At 43.8% G+C, this 26943-nt stretch overlaps 1 protein-coding gene, 1 long non-coding RNA gene and 1 pseudogene across 3 annotated transcripts; all 3 read right to left on the bottom strand.

The window, feature by feature from the left end:
- Window positions 1-310: 310 nt before the first annotated feature.
- Window positions 311-3033, bottom strand: LOC130172142 (uncharacterized protein K02A2.6-like; annotated as a pseudogene).
- A 2345-nt stretch (window positions 3034-5378) lies between these two features.
- On the bottom strand, window positions 5379-8298 carry LOC130172143 (uncharacterized). The gene is given in 4 exon segments (XM_056380589.1): window positions 5379-6099; window positions 6302-6999; window positions 7109-8023; window positions 8215-8298. Coding segments are annotated over 4 exon segments (2418 nt in total).
- A 7609-nt stretch (window positions 8299-15907) lies between these two features.
- LOC130172601 (uncharacterized) lies at window positions 15908-17821 on the bottom strand. Of its 2 annotated transcripts, XR_008828303.1 has the most exons (4): window positions 17709-17821; window positions 17003-17072; window positions 16770-16913; window positions 15908-16349 (listed from the first exon to the last, which is right to left on the bottom strand). It is a non-coding gene; the product is annotated as an uncharacterized LOC130172601 (long non-coding RNA). The 2 variants fall into 2 exon arrangements; XR_008828302.1 differs by lacking the exon at window positions 15908-16349 and having other exon boundaries at window positions 16709-16913.
- Window positions 17822-26943: the final 9122 nt, after the last annotated feature.

Consider the following 26943-nt stretch of genomic DNA (forward strand, 5'->3'; position numbering starts at 1 on the left):
CGGGAGGTCAAGCATACAACAACGCCAGGGGCGGAAGTGTACCTCAAAATAAGGACTAAATTAACTTAATAATGTTCACATTACAACACTTCTCCCCCTTTAAATTCCAACATTCTCCCAAAATGTAAATGAACTAGGAGAAACCAAACAGTGGTGTTTTTAGCTTGCGTACACTCAGAACTTAAAGTATTGTCTCAACAACTGTAAATAACAACCCCTGGAAAACATGACAGCTTTAACATTCAGTCCACTTAAACTGTTCAAACATTCAGTCCGTCTGGAGGTCTGCGAGTGCGCTGTGACCTTCGCACTAACCCCGGTGACCCAGCACTAACTGCTGGTGTGGGTGTTTTGGGTGGATCTGGTGTAGGGACACTGAGAGGGGTCTGGGTGTCAGTGTGAGAGTGTTCATCCTCTCTGGAGGACCCAGAGGTCTCTGCCTGTGTGTATCTCTCTCTCTTGTGGACCCACCTCCACAGTTGTTGATCTCACCACTGGACACTCAGCGGCACTGTCTGTCTCCAAACCTGCATCATGCCGCATGCGTACATGATCCTGATGTCTGTGGAACATACGTCCATCAGTCAGCTTAACAACATAGGAGACTGGCCCACTATGCTTGAGAATAATCCCCGGTAGCCACTGCTGGTTGTTATTGCTGCTGAAATTCCTCACATAGACACAGTCATCTGGTTTTAGCTGTCTCTCACGTGCATATTGATCATGTCTTTCTTTCTGTTTTTCCTGCTTTCCCTCCACATTTGCCTTCATGTCTGGACGCAGCAGGTCCAGTCTTGACTTGGGCCTACACCCCATCAGCATCTCTGCTGGCGTGCGTCCCGTTGTAGTTTGTGGCGTGAGGCGGTATTTAAACAGGAAACGTGAAAGCTGAGTGCTGAGTGAATCTCCTGTCATCCGCTTCAGGCCCTCCTTCACTGTCTGAACAGCCTGCTCTGCTAACCCATTTGAGGCTGGATGGAAAGGAGCTGTCCGTATGTGATGAATGCCATTCTGCTGCATGAACTCACTGAACAGCTCACTGGTGAATGTCGGGCCATTATCAGTGACCAGTTTGTCAGGCAACCCGTGGACTGCAAACACTTGCCTGAGTTTGTCAATGGTGGTGGGAGCTGTGATATTGCTCATGATGTGGGCCTCTATCCATTTAGAGTGTGCATCCAACATTATAAGAAACATCTGCCCCATGAAAGGACCAGCAAAGTCCAAATGTAGCCTAGACCAGGGGTGGTCTGGCCACTCCCATGGGTGCAACAGAGCAGGTTGAGGCATGTTCTGATTGGCCTGACACTGTTTGCATGATTTCACCTTGTTCTCCAGATCCTGATCCAGTCTCGGCCACCAGATATAGGATCTCGCAAGGCTTTTCATCCGAGATACACCTGGATGAGTCTCGTGTAATTCTTCCACGATCTATGCACGGCCTGGGGGAGGCACGATGACCCTCGCACCCCAAAAGATGCAGCCATCCTGCAGACTCAGTTCTGTTTTGCATTTTGCATAAGGCCTCAACACCTCTCCTTCCACCACACTGGGCCAGTCCTGTAAAAGGAAAGTTCTGACTTGGGACAGTACTGGGTCCCTGCTCTGGTTTATGGTCCGTATAGATTGTAAATGCATGGCCATAGAGATACTGATGAAAGCGCTTGACAGCAAAAACGATGGCTAGGCCCTGTTTGTCCAGCGGAGAATATCCCTTCTCCGCTGCTGTCAGCGTACATGAAACAAAGCCAACCGGCTTCTCTGACCCATCTTCCATAAGATGTGAAAGGACTGCACCGACGCCATATGGTGAAGCGTCACATGAAAGGGTTATCTCCTTATCTGGGTCATAGTGAGTGAGGAGCGACGCTGAGTGGAGGCGCTCTTTCACTTCCTTAAAAGCTCCTTCCTGCTCCTCACACCACTGCCAGTTAGTGCCATTGTGCAGCAGCTTGTACAGTGGGGCCAAAACCTTTGAGAGATCAGGCAGAAATTTGCCATAATAATTTACCATGCCCAAAAATGATCTTAGTTCAGTAACACACTTGGGGCTCGGGGCCTACTTAATAGCTCTCACTTTATCTTCCACTGGGCAGAGACCCTCTGCTGTGATCTTGTGTCCTAGGTAGGTCACACTTGGTGCTAGGAACACACATTTGCTGCGCTTTAATCGCAGCCCTGCCTCTGAGAACCTCTTCAGTGCCTGTTCCAAGTTAGCCAGATGCTCGGCCTCCGCAGCTCCTCTGATCAAAATATCGTCCAGGTAGACTGCTACATGTGGTGTAGGTACGCCTGGCTCATGTCAAGCTTTGTGAATAGCTTACCTCCTGCCATGGTCGCAAACAGGTCATCTATGTGTGGCAACGGATACTCCTCCAGCTTCGAGACCTGATTCACTGTGAGCTTGTAGTCCCTGCATATCCGTGCAGTTTTGTCCTCTTTCAAAACTGGAACAATGGGCGCTGCCCACCATGAAAACTGGACTGGTTCGATGATGCCCAGCAACCGCTCCAGCTTCCTCAACTTTGCCTTTCATGGCATAGGGCACGGATCTGGGCTTGAAAAACCGAGGTGTGGCCTCAGGGTCGACATGGAGCTTTACTGTTGCGTCCTTCAGTGTGCCCAGTTCATCCCTGAATACGTCACTGCACTGTTTCAGAATGTCTCTGTTGTCCGCAGATACTTTATGTCATGCCAGTTGAGTCGAATTTTGCGAAGCCAATCGCGGCCCAAAAGACTGGGTCCACTGCCTTTAGCTACCACCAGCCTGGCTTTCGCCTTTTGACCCTCTGCTGAAATGTCCACAAAGATCACTCCTAAGTGAGGAATGGGCTGCCCTGTGTAGGTCCTGAGTCTGAGCTTTGATTGTCTGAGGGGAGACAGGTTAGACCCCCATGTTCTCCTGTACGTCTCCTCACTGATGACGGATGCAGTAGCTCCTGAATCAATCTCAAATGTAATGTCCTGCCCTCTGACATTCACTGTGGCATAATAGGGTTCAGGTGGTTCCTCGTCCGTTTCCACCCCAAACATGTTGTAGGAACACACACCCTCTTCCTCTAGGTGGTGAGTGGTTGCCTGAGACTGATGCGTTTTTTCCAACCCAGGCTTCCCCTTCCCCTTTGAACTTCTGCACTTTTTAGCTAAGTGCCCTTTTTATTACAAGCATGGCAAACAGCGTCGTTAAATTTGCAATCATTGGCATAGTGTGTCCCCCCACACCGAAAACACTCCACCCACTTGGCATGCTTAACAGTCTCTCTTGACTTGGTGCACTGCTGCTGTCTGGGGTCCTCCATTTCCTTTCTGAATGTCTTTTGCATTATTAGCAGCCATCTCCATACCTTGGGAAATCTCCACGGCTTTCTTGAAAGTCAGTGGTGGGGTTTCCCCCAGCAAGCAGCGCTGTATAGCATCATTATTAATGCCGCACACAAGTCTGTCAAGGAGCATATCATCTAACACTGTCCCGAAATCACAATGCTCTGACAGCTGCCGTAACTCAGCCACAAAGTTGGCTACAGACTGACCTTGCTTCCTGAAATGGCTGTGAAACTTGAATCGTTGGACTATATCAGAAGGTTTTGGATTATGGTGGTTCGCCACGAGCTTGACCAGTTCATCATATGGGATATCCACTGGTTTCCGCGGTGTGGCCAAGTTCCTTATCAGCTTATAAGTCTTTGCTCCACACGCACTCAGGAGAATAGAGTGCTTTTAGCCTCCTCGGTGATCTCATTAGCAGATAAAAAGTGTCCCAACCTTTCTTCATACTCTGTCCAGTCCTCGTTTCCCTCCACAAATTCACAGATAGTCCTGTATGTAGCCATCTGAGCGTGAGGCTCCCCGTCCCCATGCAGCTCCTCTGCAGCCACAGGTGCTTCTCTCTCCTGCTCGAGCTGCTCCTCGAGCTGCTCCTCTGCAGTCGCCGACACTGTGCCTGCCGTCCTTGTAATGGATCGTGTCTCCCCTTCTGGCGCTATTCTGTCCGCGGGTCACTCGTAACAGCTGCCTAGCCAGCTAACTAGCACACTTTAGCCTAGCTCAGCTAAAACAACAAAACGGAGACTACACGTCCAAAAAACAAGTTTCACCTCGTCGCCAAAAATATGCCGTAACTTAAGCTAGAAAATAACCACTCAACAACGTCTTGGCCGTATTTTCACTTTATATAAGGATGGCGAAATGAACTTTACATCCAGAGCTAATCTGTCAATATCTCTGTCGGCGGGAGGTCAAGCATACAACAACGCTGCTGCAAAAGAAAATACTGGCCAGCTCTTCTGTTCCTTTTCTGTGGACAGAAGAAGGCCCACAATAACAAAACCACCGGGTGAACACCAACCCTGAAGCCATGTCTCAGCATGGTAGGGACCACATGCCTCACTGGCCTGCTTGCAGCACCAGCCACCAACCAACATTTAGTCTGTAAAACCTTGCAAAGGTCCCAGAAGAGGCCCCACCGGCCGCCGCACAGACATCCTCCAAGGGAGCCCCCTTGAAGAGCGCCCAAGAGGTGGACATGCCTCTGGTGGAGTGGGCCACCACCCCCCCGGGCGGAGGGACTCCAGCACTATCATAGGCCCGAGCTATGGCCCGGACCACCCAGCGGGCTAACCGCTGCTTAGACAGCGTGTGGCCCAGCTTGGTGCCCCCATAGCAGACGAAAAGCTGGTCAGCCTGTCTAATTGGGGCCGTACGGGCGATGTACACCCTTAGGGACCACACTGGACAGAGCAAATGTAACCGAGCCACTTCCACAGAGTCATGTGGTGGAGGGTTAAAGGGCTCCAGAACCAAGGGCCGCACCACGAAAGACCGAGGGAGTACCTTAAGTAAGAAGGCTGGATTAGGCAGGAGAGAGATGGCAGAGCCCTCCTCCCCCAACCTCAAACAGGATGGATGCACGGACAGGGCATGCAGTTCAGAGGCCCGCTTCGCCGAAGACATGGCAAGAAGAAAAGCCGTCTTGAGGGAAAGGAGCTCCAGCCCCAAACTGGACAAAGGCTCAAAAGGAGACTCCGACAGAGCTCGCAACACCAGCTGCAAATCCCATGACGGGACCATGGGGGACAGTGATGGCCTGATACGCCTAGCCCCTTTCAAAAACTGGCCAATAAGGGGTTGCGCGCCCAACGTCCTACTCTCAATAGGAATGTGACGAACAGATATGGCGGCCACATAGCCCCTCAGGGTGGACTCAGTCAGCCCTCTCTCTAACAGGGACTGCAAAAACAAGAGGACCCCCTGTGCCCCACAAGAGACCGGGCTCCGGCCTGTCTCCGCACACCACTGGCAAAACCACTCCCATCGGCCAGCATAAAGCGCTCTGGTAGAGGGAGCCCTAGCTGCCTGTAGGGTAGCCATAACGGCAGGACTCAAGCCACAGGGCGGCTCCCGTCCAAGGGCCAGGCATGTAACCTGTAAACTCCCGGATTCCGGTGCCAGAGCTCTCCCCGAGCCTGTGACAGCATGTCTGGCCTGACTGGGAGGCACCAAGGGGTCCCTGCCAACAGCCTCTGCAAGGTCGCCATCCACGGCTGATGTGGCCAGTTTGGGGCCACAAGCAGAACCCTGGCCTCCATCATCTCTACTCTGGCCAATACCACTGGTATGAGTGGAAAGGGGGGAAAAGCATACAACAGACCCTGGGGCCACTGATGTGCAATAGCGTCCACCCCCAAAGTCCCCACCGGACCTGCTATGGAGTACCACAGCAGGCAATGAGTGGTCTCCTGTGAGGCAAAGAGGTCTACCTGGGCCTCCCCGAACCGAGCCCAAATGGCCTTCACAACCTGTGGGTGGAGTCGCCACTCCCCTGGCCGGGGGCCGCCTCTGGACAGGAGATCTGCTGCCACATTCGCCACTCCTGGCAAGTAGATGGCTTTCAGGGACACACCCTGAGCATGAGCCCAGAGGAGGATTTTGTGCGTCCAGTCATGCAGGGACTTTAACAGCAGCCCCCCTTGGTGGTTGATGTAAGCGACCACGGTTGAATTGTCGGTGCGGACCAACACATGCTTCCCCCGAATTACCAGAAGGAAATGCACCAAGGCCCGATACACTGCCTCCAGTTCGAGCAGGTTGATGTGAGCACCCCTCCCAAGGGGACCCCAACAGCCGCGGGCCGGGTGGTTCCCCCATAGGGCCCCCCAGCCTGCCTCTGAGGCGTCCGTAGTTATGGTCACCCGGAACACCTTCCCTTAGGCCCAGGGCAGTGGTCCACCATGCCACTGCCGGAAGACAAGTCGAGGACACCGGGATAGCCCTCAGGCCATCCTCGTGGGGGCTCACTCAGTGCCTGGCAAGTCAACGCTGCAGAGGCCGCATGTGAAGCAACCCTAGGGGCACCACATGGGATGCTGCTGCCATGAGGCCCAACAGCCTCCGGGCACACTTCACTGTAATGTGCTTGCCCACAGTTAACTGTGACAAGCTCTCCATCAGCACCACTGTTCTCTTCTGGGTCAGGACAGCTCTGAGCAAGGCCGAATCCAGAACCAAACCTAAATATTCCACCCTCTGGGATGGAACAAGGCAACTCTTCTCCCCGTTTACAGCCAGCCCCAGGTTCTTGAGGTGGCTCAACACTGTCATGGTGTCGAGCTGAGCCTGATGTTCGGTTGGGGAGCAAATCAACCAGTCGTCCAGGTAATTCAACATATGAATCCCCTGGCGACGCAAAGGGGCCAGCGCTGCCTCCATGCACTTTGTGAAGGTGCGAGGAGACAAGGACAGGCCGAATGGGAGGATGATGTACTCGTAGGCGTTGCCTTGAAAGAAAAAACGGAGGTACTTCCTGTGGCCCCTGTGTATGGGAATGTGGAAGTACGCGTCGCGAAGATCCACTGCAGTGAACCAGTCCCCGCGCCTTACAGATGACAGAAGGCGTGACAGACGAAGCATATGGAAGGGCAGGCGTTTCCGCTGGGGACGGGTGTTATTGCCCCCTTCTGTAGAAGGGCCGCGACCTTTGTCACGAGGGACTGACAACCTGCCCTGTCGTGCAGGAAAGTAGGAACGATTCCCAAAAACGGAGGTGGTCTGGTTCTGAACTGGAGTCTGTACCCTGACTCCGGCGTATTCAGCACGCAAGGGCACTAAGTACACTGGCGCCGGTGAGCAAGGTGCTGAGGAGTGAAGTATGAGGCCGGAGGCTGGCAACCGTCAGCGAGGGCCCTGACCACCAACTGACTGAGGCCTGGTGCCTCACAGAGCGCGTCAGCTCCCTCGTCCTCCGGGACTGTTCCAAGGCCGCCTCACAGGGCGGACCAAAGACCTCTCCAGGCACCACTGGAGCCGCCAGCACAGCAATGCAGTCCTGGTCGGACAGATTAGACTGCGACAGCCAGACTTGGCGCCGTGCCTGGACCATGGAGGCCATCGACTGACCAAGGGCTCGGGCATGTGCACTGGTACCCCGCAGTAACATGTCTGCCACACGGAGCATCTTGGCCATCTCATCACTTGGGGCTGCTGAAGCCAAATCCTGCAGCAGGCCTTCCAAATAAAGCAGCAACAAGGAATCGGTGCACGCCAACCTGGCCACCAGAGCTGAGGCATGATAAGCTCTGCGGAGCTGGTTATCAGTTGCCCTGCAGCATCTGTTAGGGTGAGTGGCATCCCTGCCAGCCCTTGCCACAGCGCCTGCTAACATAGCAAAGGTGGGGCCCACTCGGGGGGCTGTGGCCACCCCATGAGCATCCGCCCCTGTAAGTTTGGCCAGCTGGGACCTCGGAAGGGCTGTAGAGCTAGGAGCGCTCCATGATGCCTGCAGCTCTGACATAAAGTCAGGAAGGACAGGGAGCCCGTCCGACCTGCGCCGCCGTGAGCCCCTGTCGAACACTGAAGTAGCTGGAAGCGGAGCTTGGCAGGACAGCTGTGCGCGTGTTGCCACCCTCGCAATCACAGCTCTATCAGAAGGGTCCAACTGCTCAGGCACAGAAGCATCCCCCAAGTCAGAGAGGGACTGATCATCCTCCTCAGACTGGGGGGTCGTGCAGACCTTCCAAACTGTCAGAGGCTGCAAAAGAGAGCACATCTGGATATCCCTATCCAAGTCCCCAGGATCTGGCCTGGTCATGGTATGCAGCCCTAAAGGACGAAGTGCATGCACCAGCTCCTGAAGGGTGTCCTGCATAGATTGCACCTGCCGCTGTAGCTGCTCAAGCGCTGTGCGCGCCGCCCCCCTTTCTCAAGCGGCGGATCACTCACCACCTGTGGCTCCAGCTCAGCCAGCTGCTGGGCCTGGCCCAGGGCAAGGGATGGAGAGCAAAAACCATCGCCGTCCTGTGACATGGTCTGGCAAGCCAAGACCGCCCAGCGGACGCAAGGTGAAACAAGGGAACGAAACAAAGCCTAAGGTAGCGTGCGACCTCCCGGATGCAGCGGCTCCGCTCAGCACGAAATAAAAAACAAAAACACAAGTGTGCCAAAAACAAAAGAGCCTCAGGTAGCGTACGACCTTCCGGACGCAGCGGTCCCTCTCAGCCGGAACACAGATAAGGCACCTTACCTTCGTTTTCTTTTCGTTTTTACAACAGTACAGCCGTGAGGAAGCGTTCTCCCTCCCGGGAAAAGAGGCTCCCCGCAGCGCCACACAAAGATCCAAAATCCAAAAAAAACATCTGCGCACTCTTCTTCTCTTTACCGCAAGCAACAAGCAGTTTCTGTAAGAAGAAGGCAGATAAATCAATCCCAAAATCACACAATATCTCGTCTCAATCTGAAAACCATACTCACACACCCCGCTCCAGGAGGAGAAAAAGAGACTGGGCAGGTGATCGCGCAGCTGTATTTGTAGGCTCTGATTGCGCCCAAAGGGCGGAGGTGTTAATTTTCTAATTGTCTCCTGAAACAGCTCACCCTCGGAGAGAGTGACCCATACGGTGGCGTGTTGACCTGATATGAAATAGAACTCAAGATCTCAGTTGAAACGGAAGGTGTTTTTGTTTGTTCTGTAACTGTTATTGCGAAAGTCATGCTTTACAATGACAGTAGTGACCTGGTCTGTGTACTTTGTGGACAACGTATTTGTAATTTGATATGAGAATTTATAAATAAGGAAAGAAATAACAGTAAACCACCCGTTTCCTGTTTTTTTGTTTAGATAATAAAAAACTGAGCATATGTTTCATTAGTCTTGCAGTGAATGTTCTTCACCGCAGCTTTTGCTTTTACACACTTTGGGGATAAAAGTATATGAAAGGACCAGAGGAGACAGACCCAGACTCCGTAACAAGAGGCATAGTCCTAAGTAAAATCACACTACCGTTCACCATTAACCAGTTTATGTTTCAAACAGATTACTCCCCACTCAGCAACACTAGGTGTGTTGAGGAACAAACTCTGGTCATTGGCAGCTGTCTTCTGAGAAACATGATTTTTATAACTGCTGGCTGAGGATAAGTGTAAATACAGTAAGATTGTTATTCATGTCGGCGGTAATGACGCCCCATTACAGCTAACACCTAATAATGACTCTTCTATGCACGCAATTGTTAGTCATGGAGTTCAACAAGGTTCTGTGCTTGGACCAATACTTTTCACCCTATGCTTCCTGACATAACACCCAGCTGTATTTGATATTATTACTATTAATAATAATAATGATAATAATAATAATAATAATTTGTGCTGCTATCATAGCTGCAAGTATGACTATTGCTATAATAATTATATAAACCAGTGTTTGAATACAACAGCATATACTGTATAGACGTTCTGTCTTTCTCCTCTCTCAACCGTTTCTCTCTCCTCTCAACCCAAATGGTTGACCCAGACACCCACCCTGAGTCTGGTTCTTTGGCAGTTTCTGACAGTTAGATGACGTTTTTTCTCTCCATCACTGCTCAGTGCTGGTCATTGTTGGAATTGTTGGGTTTCTCTAACTTTACTCTCCTAACTGTACTTTGTAAAGTGCTTTGAGATAAATATGTTGTGATTTGGCACTATACGAATAAAAAAAAAAATGATATGACTGCTTGCTGCTGATTGGCTGCTGTTTGTAATCAGCAATACCTAATGAAAGTTATAGTGTGTGAAATTTCACACACTATAATTTCTATTCTCATGGCTTTTTTCACTAACCGGGAAGCTCTGTTAGGCCTGTTTGGCATTGAGTGACATTTTTAATAATATAATAATCAACATTAATATTCAGGGAGGATAATTTTAATTTATGGGGCTGGTAAAGGACATGGATAATGAATGAGGGGCACTGGCCCAGAATAGGATGCAAATCACTGTTCTAAGCTCCCCTCTCTTTTTTGCTGATTTCCTCTGGTGGCCATGAGAGGTAGAGGTACTTTTTTGCAGGGATGACATATCAACCTCATCTTCTGACGCCTGTGTTTCTGGCATACTGGCATCTGGATACAGAAAAAGGTTTAATCAAATGTACATGACAAATAGACTGACTTAATGAAGTTGAAGTTATGAAGTAGCTATCAGTAAACATGGCTGGATTAGGATATTGATCATGAAGAACATATAACACATTGTGCAGCATTGTCTCCAGGTGATGCTATCCAATGTCTCCTGAACTTTGTTCGGTACAAGACCAACAAAAATCCCATGGTCATAATTTTTACATTTTTTTTCAGTGAAAATGAATGCAAAAATGACCATTCCAACTAAAATCGCAATTGCTATATCTGCCAAAATAATCACAATGTGATTTCTGTTGCATTTCGTGCAGCCCTAATTTATTGCATTTAAATCAAAACAAAATCTAAGTTTGTTTTCACTCAAACCGGCTGTTCTTAACAGGGCTGTTTAGACAGAATGAGAAGGCTGTAGTGGCACTTTTGGTAATTTGACCAAAGCATGTCTGACACATTTTATTGAGAACCCACGGAATTGTGTTAACTTGTGTTATAATATTTAATGTTACCCTGATATTGTTAGCACCTTTTCTTCCCAAAATAAAACCTGTGCTGATTGATCTGGGCTGATTTGGTTATATCTCTTCATCCTCTGTGCCAGTATGTTTGTTAAATTTAAAAAGTCATTACAGTAGGCTGACAGGTCTATATCTCTCACACGAGATTTGGTCCTTGCCCGCTTTGTTTGATAGTGAAATTATGGTTTCTAACCATGTTTTTACAGGGTTACCTGATGACATAGTTTTGATGAGACTGGTGTAATCTCCTTTGCAAAACTTTTATAAAACTCTCCCACGAGCCCATCCTCACCAGGGGATTTATTATTTCTAGGAATTTTTATAGTAACAAATATTTCCTGTGATGAAATTGGCTTTATCATTTCAGACGCCTCTTTTGTCAATAATGTTGGTAAGTGTAATCTTTTAAAGAATGCCTGTGTTTTGTTTTCTCTGCAATTAGTTTCTCCATAATTTGTTTGGATTTGGGGTGTTTAATTTTTTTTTAAGAAATACCCTATGTTTTGGGGGCCTTTTAGAGTTGGAATGCTAGTAAACAACTTGATCTAAGCTCTTTGTAAAATGTAGAGCTCCTTCTGTTTTATATGTTAAAAGTTCATCTAATTCATACCTGATTTTTTTTTCAGTTCAGAGACTGTGGAGTTGTCTGATGTTCTTTTATGTTCTAATTCCAGTTCTTTCATTTTACTCTCCAAATTTCTTTGTTGTTTTATAAAGGCTTTATTCAGCCTAGATGTTATTTCTATTATTTTCCCCCTTATGACTGCCCCCCCCTCCCTCAAGATCGATGATGATACCTCACCATTGTCATTTAATTGAAAGTATTCCTTTAAATTAGTTTGAGTTTCTTTACCACCTTCTTATCTGACAGGATTGATATATTAAGTTTCCATTTGTGGATTCATTACCTACAGCTGTGGTTAATGTAATAGGGCCATGGTCACTTATAGTTATGTTCTCTGTACCACAGTTCAGAGTTTATGTATATGTTGTTGTGACACAAATCTATCCTTGAATAACTGCCATGTGGGTTTGAATAAAAGGTAAAATCTTTCCCTCTCAGGTTATTATTTCTCCATGGGTCAATAAGCCCTAACTCTTTAACAACACTGTTTAATGTTCTGAATTCTTTTCTAATTGGTCCCCGTTCTGGTGGTAACCTGTCCAATTTGCCATTCTGTACTATATTGAAATCCCCCCTATTAGCATAATCCCCCTGCCATTACTGGAGATTACTTTGTTTTTAAAAACACTGTAGTTTCTTCACTTGGCTCAGTATCTTTTTCCTTTTGATGCGATGATTTAAACCACAGACATTTTAGGATTCAAGATTTTACTTTTTCATCCCAGTTTGAGTTAAATCACAACAGCCCTGCATCTCTTATAAATCAAAACAACTGTGTAAAACAACATACAGCAAAAAAGGCAAACAATACGCATCTCTTTTGTAAACCAATATACAAATTAAGAAAATATGAATCCCAAAAGTCCCATAACCAGAGAGATTCCCTCTAGGGCAGGGATGCCAGGGTGAAATTGGTCAGGGGGCCAGATTTTTTTCAAGTGAGACCTCAGCGGGCCGAATTACACTTTCAAACTGAAAAGACCAGATACTGACTCAACATCACTGTTTGAAATTATTCATTAAGGCCTACACATCAAAAAGAAATTGCACTGGCACCACAATAGCCTCACAATGAGGCCTACAATTACATAGAAGCCTAAAGCAAGTTACAGTACCCTCTGAAAATGTAACATTGTCCTTTCCAGGGCTGTCAAAATTGCTCAAAAATGACGTTCGAATATTCCCTCTAAAAAACACATGTATTCAAACTATTTGAATATCTATTTGCGCATTATTCAATGACACGCATCACATCAATACCAGGACAAAGTAATACAACGAGACCTAACTACAGTATAGGTAGGCTAGTTTATTTAAGTTTAAACATATTTGACAACATATTACCTTCATAAAAATAACATGAACTAATGGCCAAGACCGCAGAACTCACTCTAGCTCTCACACTTGCTCGCTCGCACTCTCTCTCTCTCTCTCTCTCTGTCGCACGCCCCCTCACGCTCTCTGTGCATACTAGTTTAAATGAACAACAACAATAAACAAATGCTGAGTGCTGATCAAAAGTTTTGTGCAAGCAATTTAAGCTTAGGGATGGGCGATGTCTCCTTCACTGGTCGTGTATATTGTCCGCGCGCGGGGGGGGGGGGGGGGAGGCAGCGCTGCAGGATTAATAAAGTATGTAAAAAATTAAATAAAATAAAATAAAACATTAAATTAAAAAAAAAAAAGCTCTCCCATATCAACCAGCCGGATGTGATGTTCGATCGGGCCGGGTCTGGCCCGCGGGCCGTAACCATGACATCCCTGCTCTAGGGGAATAGCACTGTGTGCACTTGCAACTTACAGTTGCTGACTTTGCGTTTTCTATTTCTCTCTCTTTAACCAATATTTCTGTTAATTTACACAAATAGTATAGTGTCTAACAAGCTCCGCTTACGTTCAGGCTGATATTCTGTTTATCTGAACGTTTCAACCCTAGTCCATGTATTCTTGTATTCTTCTTTGCACATAACTTTGCCTCTTGGTAAAGTAAAAAGACGACAGATCTTTCCAGCCGTGCTTCCTGTTCTGTTTCCCAGTCTTTCCTCCATGATTACTGTTTCTTGCTCCAATGGAGTTATTCTTTCCACTAGCTCCTTCATGTTGGTCTCAAGTCTTGCAAAGGCCTTTTTGTTTTCATTAACCACTTCAGTGTGCTCTTGTCTTAGTTTGTTTGACTCCACCAATATCACAGATTCCTTTTCGCCGCCGACAAGCACTTTCCCCGGTGTCAATCCTTTTGCTGCCTCTGCACTTCCATCATTTGCATTATCCTTCTTTTCAGGCCTCTCTTTTTTCATCCATCGCTTTTTACCAACCTTCCTTGTTAAGTTCTCTTGAGTTTGATTTCAGTTTCTGCAGTTAACGACATTTTGAAGAGCTCATTTTAATTGCTTTTTGCAAGAGCTACTTTTCCGCCCTGTCTTGAACCACATGGTGCAACTTGGAGTTAGTCAGCTCAATTTAAAACATGTAACTGTGTTCTGATTGCCATCCATTTAGGCTGTAACTTTATCTGAATATAGCTTCTTATATTTTGAATATATTACACCGTTACTTGTATTCCTTTACTCACCATCACTCTTCCCAACCATAACTATGTAGATGTTTTAGCATTAACTTAAATATCTCAACAACTAAATTGCCATGGAAGTTTTTGATGAGATTAGCCTCAGTTGTACTTTATGTAAAATACTAGTTCACAAACTGTTAACATTTTAACATGGTAAACCAAGATGGTGATAATACCCAGTTGGCATCAACATGTTAGACTTGTTATTTTAAAGGGGACATATTATGCAAAATGCACTTTACCATGGTTTTCTAACAGTAATATGTGTCCCCGGCCTGTCTACAAACCCCCCAAACATCGGAAAAGTCCATCCTCTCCGTCTTTTGCTTGCACCACCTTTCAGAAAATGTGTGCTCACACAGGCCAACTGGAGATTTTCCCTTGATGTCGTCATGAAGGTCATCGCTATCGTTTATTCCCTCGCGTCACGGCTCTGGTAAAACTATGTCGAAGGTACGAGCGATGCACGCTAGTTGCTCGGTTGTTGGCTGTACAAACCAACACAGAAGTCTTTTTACCCCCTACGTCTGAGGATCTGAAGACCCAGTGGATTTGTTTTATTTTATTTTTGATGGACATTTTAGGAGTTGTAGCGGGCTAACCATTTCACGTCGGACTGCCCTAACCCTAACCCTTTCTCGACGAGGGCCAGTACAATGCAGGATTCAATACATTCGGAAGATAAAGCTTGGATCAGCATTGACTGTCCGAGACCCAACCTCAAACTTGGGAACTGTAAGTTTCACCATTTTATGTTTCTTTACTGTATGTACACGAGAGCCTGTTGCATGTGTTGTTAGCATGGCAGCTAATGTGGCTAACGTTTTGCCTCGTCCACACAGGCGGGTATTGCCGGGTACAGATTGTATGAAATTCTTCTGCTTGGTATCGCTGTGTGACGTTGATTAGAGCCACCCTGCAACTTTATCACACTTGAAAGGCGTTTTAGCTGTCTGTAAAGTCAAGCCGGTAAAATTCAGACTAAACAAGCTTTGCAGTGATTAGCATAGGTGTCTGGGCTTGTTTATTAGTGCTGTGAAAGTTAGTATTGAGAGTCATGCCTTATGATGTCCGTTATAACGTTTATATCATGTTTACAGATACAGTGCCTGTAGGGAATATCTAGATAAGTGCAGTTACAGGGAATATGTGAAAGGGGATAGTCTGTAATACACATTTTTTGCATTTTGCACATATAGTGAGCTATTTGCAGCATTTACAAGCTTTTGACAACCCAGTTTACACATAATTGAGTGCATTTGTTGTTATCATTTTTGCACTGCTTGCAGCTGTTACCATAACTACACATTTGAGGAGATGTTGGTGTAACCTCTGTTTCCTCTGTTCAGGCCAGCACATCAAGTGCATCTATACAGCTTCCTGCAACAAGGGATGTTGCATGCCAGACTGACCCACTGTAGGCACACAGTTATCCTTGAGGACTCTTCAGCCTCACATCAGAAGTACAGGTCTGTAGCCATCTGAAGTGCATCTACTTTTGATAAACCTAACAGTCATTTATCAGTCTTGGAATAATGTGCAGGTAAATGAAGCTGTGGTAACTTAGAACTTGTGAGAGTGTGTAGGCTAAGGTTTCTGTCAACATTAACATCTTTGATTTTCTCTTTACTGTACCTCCAGACTCTACCTGGCTGACACGTACTACAATGAAAATGCTGATCGACCACAAGCCCAAACAAAAGAAGGTGAACCACTGTTCAAGGTCCAGTTTCCAAAGGCCATGAAGGGAGAATGCAGAGCTAAACCAGTTAAGACTGAGCCGACATTCTATAAGTGTTATATTATTTTATTTTTCAACCAAAAAATGTTTTATACACATTGTATTAAGTATTGCACGTATAATGTTATGACAGTTCCATCAACAACAAAATACAGAAAAGAAAATGTCAGGAGTTAGAAACAGACTTTCAATCATTGTTTTGTAAAAAAACAACAAAAAAGTGAAAAATGTAAACAAAATCTTTTGTGTTTTATCAAACGGGGAATGTGGTGGACCTCATATTTGAAAAAGTCTTTGTTGACCTGGGACCATACACAGAAGCTGCTTTGGCCATCCCCATCCCAGAGGACCTCACTGCACAGTTCGAGCGGCCTGAGAAGGAGGAGGTCATATCCAGCTCTGTGTCCCGGTTCTATCATGGGCCAGTCTAAAACTCACGTCCTGGCCTGTGGCGTCAGGAAACACGGCATGGATGCGTAGGACCACGCAGGCTGGAATGACGACCCAGATTCTGCAACCAAGGAAGCACCAGCACCAGCTCACAAAGCTCCTATAGGCTAGATACCTGTACTGACTAAAACAACTGGACAGAGCATTTAGTCTTGCAAACATATATCTATGTTGTGTCTCACAATTTTTTATATGGATCCAGTGAATCCTACAGTTTTTTTTATTATCACTGATGAAGTGCCCCATTTGATGTAAATAAATGCTTGATTGTTACTAAAGAAATTCATATATTATATGCACACTATCTGCTGATAGAAGAACAAATCAAAGAGCAGCTAAACTAATTTATTTGAGGGTGTGTTACTCCATTTGTGGTGTGTTATTACCATTGTAAAATTATGTGCACTGAAGTAAAACAAGACTGCCTAACATCTTTTATTTAGATTGAAACTATATGTTTTTACAAAGAACCAAAACGTACTGGTGTATTCCTCTCAACCGTAAAGGACCATAGTCAGTGCGGTACATGTTGCAGGCAGAACACATTGAGGCAGAGCGGCTCCAACCCAGGACGGTCTACCATACATGGTAAATCTTCCTCGATCTCCCATAGCCGTCTGGTAACCTACAGTGAATTAAAAATGGTAAATGCTATGGTTTTATAAATGTAATGTAATCAAAACAAATGACTGATTAGTCCAGTGAGAATGCTACCTGTGGTATCTCCTAGCAGCAGATATTCTCAGCTTCTGTGGGCATGGTTGCACAGTTTCCACAGGAGCACCTGTCCAAAATATAGAGGAAAAATGGTAACATTCACCAGAATATAAAGCTTATGAAATTAAAACACTGACAGACAGTGGAGCTAAGGTGGGTAAGAAGTAAACTTGGCTACATATCAAGCGCATATAACAGAGGTAATTTATAACATGTCACTTATTGCATATAATATGGAGCTTGAAAACAGTGTAGTGTAGAAAACTGCACAGTTTAGTCTTTGACTAAAGATTACTGTTGCTGTCAGACATGTTTATGCTGATTTACAGCTTCCATTGTAATACACAAAATACATTTACTACATAAAGGAAGATGTCATGATGAGCATCTCTGCTCAAAACATGGAGAAAAATGATTTACTTTGTCAGCATCTATTAAAACATCTGACTAGTACTGACATTGAACACCTGTAGCAGTCCACATACAACAAACATTTTCAGACTGTAAAAGTATATCTAAGGAGGCATGACAGATAACTACATTACACAATTCACAATAGCGCTCATTTACCAAAAGAGCTCCCAGTAATGACGAGACAGTAACAGTTAGCATTAGCTACCTAGCTACATGTTAGTAACTGTGTGCCAGCACACATCAACAAACTGAAAATGTAAAGTCAAAATACACAAAATTGGTTACCAACCATTCAGAAACGTCCTGCTGCAGTTGTAGAGTTTGAACTTCTTCAGCAGCCTCTCCCTCTGGCTCAGATTCTGGATAAAAGTCGTGTGGTTGAACCAAAGCGCTACTGACGCCAGGTCGCCGGTCACAGTCACCGTAAACATTACAGCATGGTGCCAGAAGCCCAAGCCGCATCCCCTTCCGGAGAGGGGCGTGGTCAGGCACAGCTCATTTGCATTTAAAGCTACAGACACAGAAACAGCCTGTTCTGAACAGGGCTGAAACAGAGGGGTTTACAGGCATGCTGAAATATAGGATCGGAGTGGATTTTTTTAGCAAGAAGCTTCGCAGACATGTTTTGGGGACCTCTGAGACTTATTTAAACTTGTTGAAAAGGAGCATAATATGTCCCCTTTTAGCATATTAATGTGCTAATGCTAGCATTTAGTTCAAAGCACCATTATGCCCAAGCGCAGCCTCAAAGAGTTGCTGGTATGGCTGAGGACTCATATTCTTATATTATTTTTCCATAACCTTTCCAAGCAATTTTTTTAAGCCAAATCCAAATAGTTGTATGGGTTTTATGCCTAAACCTAACCAAACACTGTGGCAGATCAGGAAATGGTTATATAAGTAATTTTTGAGTCAAATTCAAATTGAGGGTGATTGGTATTGGCCATCTTGGACTATGCCAACCACCGTTTCCACAACATTCTGGAAGACCAGACAAGCAACTACAGCTGCAGTCAACATTTCACCTCACTGCGCTGCAGAACAGAGTGATCCTTTGTCCCCACTGCCATCAGGCTGTAGTACACCTCAGCCAAAGGAAGTGGTTCATAAACTGGACTAATTTAATATTTATCTATCTAAATTCTGTCCATCTGCTGATAGGTGTCCAAGATAATAAATTGCTCATGCTGTTTTTTTTTGTTTGTTTTTTTAAAGAAACAAGGAACAACATATTTTGTTTTTAAGTTGTTGACAACTCTGAAACATCCTCTGAAAATGCATTTACATCCCCCATGAAAACTCCTATTAAAGGGTATGATACATATAATGCACTTAGTAATAATACTATATATGTAATCAATGAAACTGCAACCTATCAAGAAATCACAGGTGGAAAACACTGATCTGGTAAAATAAAAAAAAACAATATTGTCTGGATACATGTTCATGATGTGTATTGGTCTAGTCACCTCTAATGTGCACTCATTACCTGTTATGCAGATGTTGCTATAATTATCCTGTGGTGGAACATATCAACCATATGTCCACGGGACCTTACAAGCCACAGTCAGGCAGTCAGACGAAAATGCGTTTTACCTGTCTGGGACTAAATTAATTATCCAATTACTCTTGCCCAGATAACTTCCAAGCTATTAACAACAGACTGCCCTGCAAAGATAACAAAAGGGTAAACAATCAACACAAAACTCATGAGACAAAAACTCCCAAGACCTATTTTTTGCAAGTAAAAGATAATGAGTAAAAATGCACTGAAAAATCGTTAGAGATATTGAAAATAAGACAGACCAGAGGTGATTTAACTCAACAAAATTCTCAATAACTCATTCATTTGCTCTCACTTCCATGTTGAGCCCAACTCCAACATTTGGAGCCAATTGTTTATTGCACCAATCCATTTTGTTCTTATCTTGCCCAAAGCTATGAAGAGGAGCGATGAGGAGGGGAGGGAAAAGTGTGGCTGCAGGACCAGGTGTCACTCTTTCCAAAGCCAGTTCCATAGGTATTTTCACTGCTTTGTTACTTTTTTCCCTGCACTCCATTTCCCTTGCAGTCCTGCCTCCTCGGACTCAGCCTCTGTTTCCCCAACTTGCCTGTCCCATGGATCAAACTCTGGACACGCCACCTCAGCCCCTGACTGCCCTTGCCTAAGCCACAGTCCCCACCTTCCAGTTCCCAGCTCCAGTTACCAACTAATCTGCAATACTTTATCCTTGTCTTTAGTCTGTGTCTGCATCTGGGTTCACCTGTTCTGTTGTCCACAATTTCAAAAAAAAATCAGGAAGAAAAGAATTGACTCCACATGCTAAAGATAGAATAATAAAAGGTTAAATAACAAGCAAGCTGCAATCATATTAAAGCTGGACCTCTGCCCATCACATGGATGGAAGAAAATTTGGCCTCAAAGGTTCTACGCAGTGACACAGTGTGATTGTTTGACATGAAGCTGGAAAAAAGAACTGTAAGATCAAAATGGCATGTCAGTAGCCTGCAGGCCTGATGAAGACACCTTGAGGCCCAACTCCACAGATGAAGGGTGGGTGTCAGAAAGTGTGGCAGCACAAAGCGGCAATACAGCTTACTCCACAAGAGAAAAAACATCAAAAACATCATTTTCAAACAGAGGTGGAGAGAGTTCAAATTCAGAAACATGATTACTCACACGATTTTTGAACTACTGACTTCTCAAACACGATCCATCACTAATGTGTATTCATGAGTGCCAAGCAGGCAAGGCCAGGGTGTGGGGGAATCCACACACACCTACACACACACATATTATAGAGTAGTTAATCTGTGCTTTGATGGGATGCCCCTTTCATAGTGCTGTGAGGCAGGAAAAAAAACAAGGAGGGTGACCCTGACCATAACCCTGACCTCTCTGTTGAGACCAGAGGCAAAGGAAGAGGAGAAGGAGCCATGCACAAAAAAGAAAAACTCTAAGTGTTCACTCTCCCTCTCTGCCCCTCAGTGTCCACAAACAATCCTGTAAGGTCAAGGCTGCCTCCTAGAGGCACAGCTGACTGGCCCAGAGAACATTTGTTTCCTGACGGCCTTACAATTCTACAATGAATGATGTGCTTTGCGATATTACATTTTTAAATTTAATTTAATTATGACGACAATACAGCTGAGTGTCAGTTCCAGCTAATTCTTGGTATTAAATGGTACATCGTACTAAATGCACATAACTTACAGTGACGCCTAGACTGTCTCATTCACTGCACAAGAGATGCAGTGCTGCTTGCCACACTAAAATGAGGTACAGAAGACACAACATTTGAAAACAGACTTGGTACAGCCTCAGAAATGCTGTTTTGGAAGTGTTTTCAAACAACATATTTTACTTTTACACGGTAAGAGTCTTTAAGGATGAGGACTAAGTGTTTTCTTCTCTGTTAAAGTGCGGGACACAGCCACTTCCCTAGGCTTTTTCTGTGGTTCCCAGATAAACTTTAGCAAACAGGACTAAGTGAAGCCTAAGTGAAGTGACGGTGCTTTATGCTGGAACATGGGATACACACTTAACAAAGAAAAATGTTTGCTTGATCAGATCTAAGATTAGCTTTTTTTATTAGACAAACTTGTAGCAAAATATTTAGATAAATTATGTCCAAATTTGTCTAAACAAAAAATATGAAAACAGTACAATACGACGCTGTGCTGTGCTGTTGTATTTGTCACCCATTCACAATGCCACGCTTATGAAGTGCTGCTATTGTGCTCCTGTCGAACAGGACTGGACCAGGTCAAAAAACTGGCCCTGGCATTATTTATGGTCCGTGTACATGACAGCCACAACCCGTTGTCAGGGCCTGGTAGTTTTGTTATATATTTTGGTACGTTTAGTTTTTGTGTCTTGTCTACTTCCTGTTTTATTTTGGTCTGTGTGTTTTCCCTCGTATTTTCTAGCTTCCTTCCCTCCTGTTGATTGCCTCCCTTCCCCTAATGTGCTACACCTGTGTCTCGTTATCATCCAGTGTATATATGTGGTGTGCTCTTTCCCTTCTGTGCCAGATTGTATGTCAGATTCCTGTCAGCGGTCCAGTGTCTGTTTCTCAGTATATATTCCTAGTGTTATTGACCTTTTGGATTCCGAGTATTTTCCTAGTTATTTTGTACCTCTGCCCTGTGAATTGGATTTCCTGTTTTTTTTGTTAAATTTTGGACTAATTAAACGGCTTGAGAACTCTTTTTCCCTGTATCCCTGTCTCTGCATTCTGTGTCCACCTGGTCTGTGCCTGATACCTGTTTTCTGTTTTTTGTTTTGATAATAAAAAATGGAAAATAACTAAATGAACCGTTATGTTTTTTCTTGATGTGATTATAAATGGAAATCCGATATTGAAATACCTGTGTGGAAATCATCTTTCTCAATTTTGTGCTGATTTTTTTGGTGTCACCTAAAAATTGTAAATAGTATGCTGCTTGTAGCATCTGAGGAAGTCAGGATTTGTCTGCTTTATGTAATGGCTAGTTGTGCAGTGAATGCTTTTGGTGTTTTCTGTCAAGTAGTACACTTAAACTTGCGTGATGTTGCTTCGTTCACACACACTTTGGGGATGAACTATGTGAAAGGAGCAGAGGAGACAGAACCAGACCCGGGATTTCGATAATATACAGGCGGTGATTTAGAGGTAAGTGAGTTAACTCAAAGTTATGTCTGTGTTTGTAGTCTTGTTGTGTGCATGGCATTGTAGCATTTCCATTTAGTTTTCCTGCTGAAAGGCATAGCTAACTGTGTTAGCTAGCTACAGCAGATAGCCTGCACTTCATTTACCCTGTACATCATCAGATTGTGTGTAAAAAAAACAACTACATTGTATAAATTTGTTTCCATTTTGCCTCTCAATCTCAGGGCATCTAAATTGCTATATTATGTTGATTCTACCTCGTAGAAAACTGTAAAAGTGAAAAATAAACATCAAACTATACTATATACAAAGTTCAAAATACAATAAAGTTGAATGCGTAAAATCCCGATCTGCTGTAAAAGTCTCTTGTCCCACGGCTGTAGTATCGTGAGGTAGCAAGTGTCATAGGAGTATGACATGCCATTTGAAGCCCTGCGAGCACGTGCTAGATGGCAACAAAAGACTGTATGAAATTCAGGCTTGGGGCTCAGTCCCAGCTATCCAGGCTCCCATCTAGGCAAACTTGACTGGAAAATCATATGGTTAGAAAAAATGACCACAAAAGGGTAAGGAAACATTATTTGTAGCTTTTCATTAGAACCGCTTTGGGATTTGATAGAATATATTGTCATAAACCCAAAATTTGACATGTGGACTGTAAAATGAGAAGTTTAACCCCATGGTTCCTTTGGGGCTGACCTGAGCGGTTAGCTCAGGCTACACTATGCTTGCTATCAACAGAAAGAGTAGACACCCAGCATGGTGGGATGGAACAAGTGGATTACAGTACTGTCGTGTTTCATTTTGACTGTCCGTTTGCATTGATAGGGGTCTTATTTTGAAACAGAAATATTGAAATTATTGCCAAACAAATATTCTTTTGACTAATAACACTTGGACTGGTGTTTTGGTAGCGTTAAAGCCTCGTCTTTTAGAAGCATCAAGAAAAAAAAGAGACCACAACAGGATTTTATCAACTTTTTACAGACAATTATGTATCGCACCGTTCTGCCCGACTTGGTACCGGGTCCGTTGGGCTTAAAAGGTTAAAGAATTTCAAATGTATAAGTGACAATACAATAAGGGTAGTGTCCTGATCCCATTTCACAGCAAAGATGCAACCATTGTGGGCACCAGTGCAGGCCAGTAGGGTTAGGACTTATAGGGCATAAATGACAACAGAGTTGTAATAAAAATATGATGTAGTAATTTTTTTGAATACACTTTAATGTATGTGTAACCACAAGAAACAACAGAGAAAATGCCTGTATGTTTAAATGTATGTTTAGCCTCTTCCTTGCCCCTTCCTGTTAGGAGAAGGAAATGAGAAGAGTTCAGAAATTTTGATTAGAAAATAATAATAATACTTCAAGCATTTGAGGTGTGAAACATTCAAGATGCTTTCTAAAATGCTAATCAACCTACATTAGGAAGATACAGAACTTTCCAGAAATCTCTGCAAAGTAAACATGGGCCTGGTAAAACCCAGATGAGGGTGAGCTGGCACGTGGACACACAGACATCAAAGAGGACTTGAGCCCCTGCCCTTTTTCTTCCTCGAGAGAAAGTGCCCTTTTACTTGGGTGCTTTTTCTTTAAAATAAATTAATACACATATTCTTATTTGCAAACAGCTTCCTTGTCAAACAAATATACTGGTTGAATGAAAAATCGAAATATCTGGTTGGGAGATGAGTCTCTGGCGAGTGATGATGTCCTCTCTACCCTTGCTCCCTCCACACAGTCACAGACAGTCATGCCAGACAGGCGGGCAGGACCTCCCAGTGCTAAAACTTTTCCTGTTGTGGTGGTTTTCCTTGGCTTGTGTTGAGGTGAGTGGTGATGCATGAAAGACTATGCTGCCAGTGCCTCCAGTTTACAGCTAATTAGCCAAAAGACAAAAACAAATATAGCTAACTTGTGTCTTTCCAACATACACACGAGCTACTTATATTCTCTAATATCGTGATTTATCATGGTAGGCATACAGGCTAATGTACTTAATGGGAGACTAATATAGTAAAAATGGATATATGGAAATGAGGCGTTATCTAATTAAAATGTACCAACTTGCATACATTTGCCAAAGCACTGCAGGTGAATATGATCAACAAAATAACTAAACAATATTACCACATAGCTTTTTAGCTTGTTTAGAAATCTACAGATGCAAACAGATAGAGGGTAGTAAAACAAACACCACCTTAATGTGTATTTTAGACGTTTCTTACCATTAGTGTGAAAGAAGACATGTCATGGAAGCAAAATAGAGAGAAATCTCATAATTGACCAGTACATGAAAAAAACTATGTGTTTGCCTGTAGTATCCTGCCTTAAACATTAACTGCATCATTTCGATTGTAGGTACCTTATTTATTAACAACTCATTCTATTGGTTTGTTGTATGCTAATAGATCGTCATCAATGACAGCAGACATGGTACAGACAGCCCTCTCTCAAATGTGAAAGGAAGGAATTGCAGATACACAGTGTAACTAAGTCCCTCTCCCTGGTGCAGTCAGTTATTCTAAATATATACTAGAAACTAGCAGACTAGAAAACATGCACAATATGGCATAGTTTCCTTTGTTGTTGCCTGCTCTTATGAAAAAAATAAAAATAGTGAATATTAAAGAAGACCATTGTCTCTGTGTGAACTGGTAATTATGTAGCAATCTGTTGAGTATTAAATATATCTGTGAGTGTAGGGGTATTTAAATAAATCAGTTAATAAGTCAGAGATGAGCTACTTTATAGAACTTTTTGTTTAAAACTATTTTTTTTATAAATTATTGTGAGAGGTTCCCTTTTTCTCACTTGAGCCCCTGCCCCCTAAATGTCTGTGCACGTCCTTGAAGGTCAGCAGGTCTAGATTGTTTCTCTTATAACAGGCTAAATATTGCCAATCTTAGTGTTCTATCAGGACATCTTTCTGTGATCAATGTAGAATCAGGGTAAGATTAACTGTTTTTGCTAGTTGAATCATAACTTACGGACATTATACATAAAACTTCTTTCACCTGAATGAGTAATCATGTATATGCAGTAACTACTCCCATTCAGTGAAGCTGCATTCATTGCAGAGCAACTTCAATTCAGTATTATGCAAAACCTTTCCCGGTTTCAGAAACAACACTAAGTAAGGCTGCAAATTATGTTCACTGTTTAAAACTCCCCAAATTTTATACCATTATGTCAGGATATTTCCTTTGCCACTATCTATGGGATGATGAGACAACAAACCAAATAAAGTAATCACAATTGAATAAGCAACATAAACAAACTTAAAGGCTTTTCATTATAATCATTCAAAGTGCCTCGGATGTTTTTACTTTCTGTTTACAATTGTTTCCACTGACATTACACATCTTTTCAAACTTTGATATGAAATTGTATTTAAAAAAAAATATTATTAAATTCTGTGGGACCTCTCTGGATTACTGTCATCACTATTGTTATTGCACATTATTACAAATTCTGCAATAATTAATATTATTTTTTTGGTAACATCGAAAGTAAAGTCCCAGGAATGTTTATGTCTTAGTCTTTTGCATTGAGCAATCTATGTTTCTCTGTGAAAACCAGATTCAGGTACCAGCTATCTCTTGGTAGGTAAAGTCAGGGACTTAGGATGTATGTGTTGGGGTTTCAACACATCTCTGCTATCTAAGTGAGCGACTCCATCCACAACAGTCATCCCTGGTGCCTCTCAGGCCCTCTGATCTGGTCAGTGACATATAATAAGTCATCTGCATAATAGGACATGCAATGTTCAGCACCCCAACAATGAACACCCTTAATCAATGGGGATGCTTTTAGGGCTATGGAGAAGAGTTCAATGGCTAGAATGAATAAAAGATACAAAAGGGGGGCAGCCTTGACGGGGAAAATATGGAGAACGTAAATTACTGGTGCAGATGCAAGCGTGTGGAGAGGAGTAGAGAAGGCGGACCACTGAGATTCATTTTTTCAAGGCTGCAAATAAGTATCCTCATTCCACCCTATCAAATGCTTTTTCAACATCTAACGGAATAACTACTTCTGCCGAGTCTGATGGAGATGTAGAATGAATAAGATTGAGGAGCCAACGTATATTGGAAAAAGAGTGACAACCCTTCATAAAACCCATCTGGTCCTCTGAAATAATATCAACCTAATTAGTATGCAAATGACATTTTAGCATTTCTGCCAGTATTTTAGCATCCACATTCAATTGCGAAATGGGATGGCAGGATGCACAGTTTGTAGGCTCCTTGCCGGGTTTTAACAGAAGTGAGATAGATGCTTTGGTCGATTTTGGAGGTAAAGAGCCTAAAGAAATAGCATCGTCAAACATTTCCAAAAGTGGAGGACTTAATTTATTTGAAAACTTTTTAAAGAATTCAATAGGGTACCCATTAGGATCTGGATTTGCCATTTTGTGTATTTTGAATGGAGCTTACCACTTCTTTCAATAAAAAAGGTTTGTCTAACTCCAGATTTAACTATGTACTGATAGTAGGAGTTTCTAAATTAAAAAGAAACTTATTCATGGGTGATGTGTCACCAGGGGCTTCTGAGGTATACATGTTGGCATAGTGAAATGAAAAGGTACCATTTATGATATCAGAGTCTGTAGTTAAGTTTTGAGGAGTCTGCAATTTAAGAGATCATGCATGATGCAGATTTACATTTTATTTGATGAGCAAGGAGCCGAGTTGTTTCCATGCTCTGGGAAAGTACCACATAGAGTAACTGTTGCTCTGATTTCGCAGTAGATAGTAAATTAAACTCTGTCTGGAGGCCCAACTTCTTTTTTATGTAGCTCTGGAGAGGGGGCTTCTGAGTATTGTCGATCCAGGTCTAAAATGAATTCCTGCTCTGCTTAGCTGCA

This window comes from Seriola aureovittata, chromosome 7 (assembly GCF_021018895.1).
Source record: "Seriola aureovittata isolate HTS-2021-v1 ecotype China chromosome 7, ASM2101889v1, whole genome shotgun sequence".
In the NCBI taxonomy this organism is placed as follows: domain Eukaryota; kingdom Metazoa; phylum Chordata; class Actinopteri; order Carangiformes; family Carangidae; genus Seriola; species Seriola aureovittata.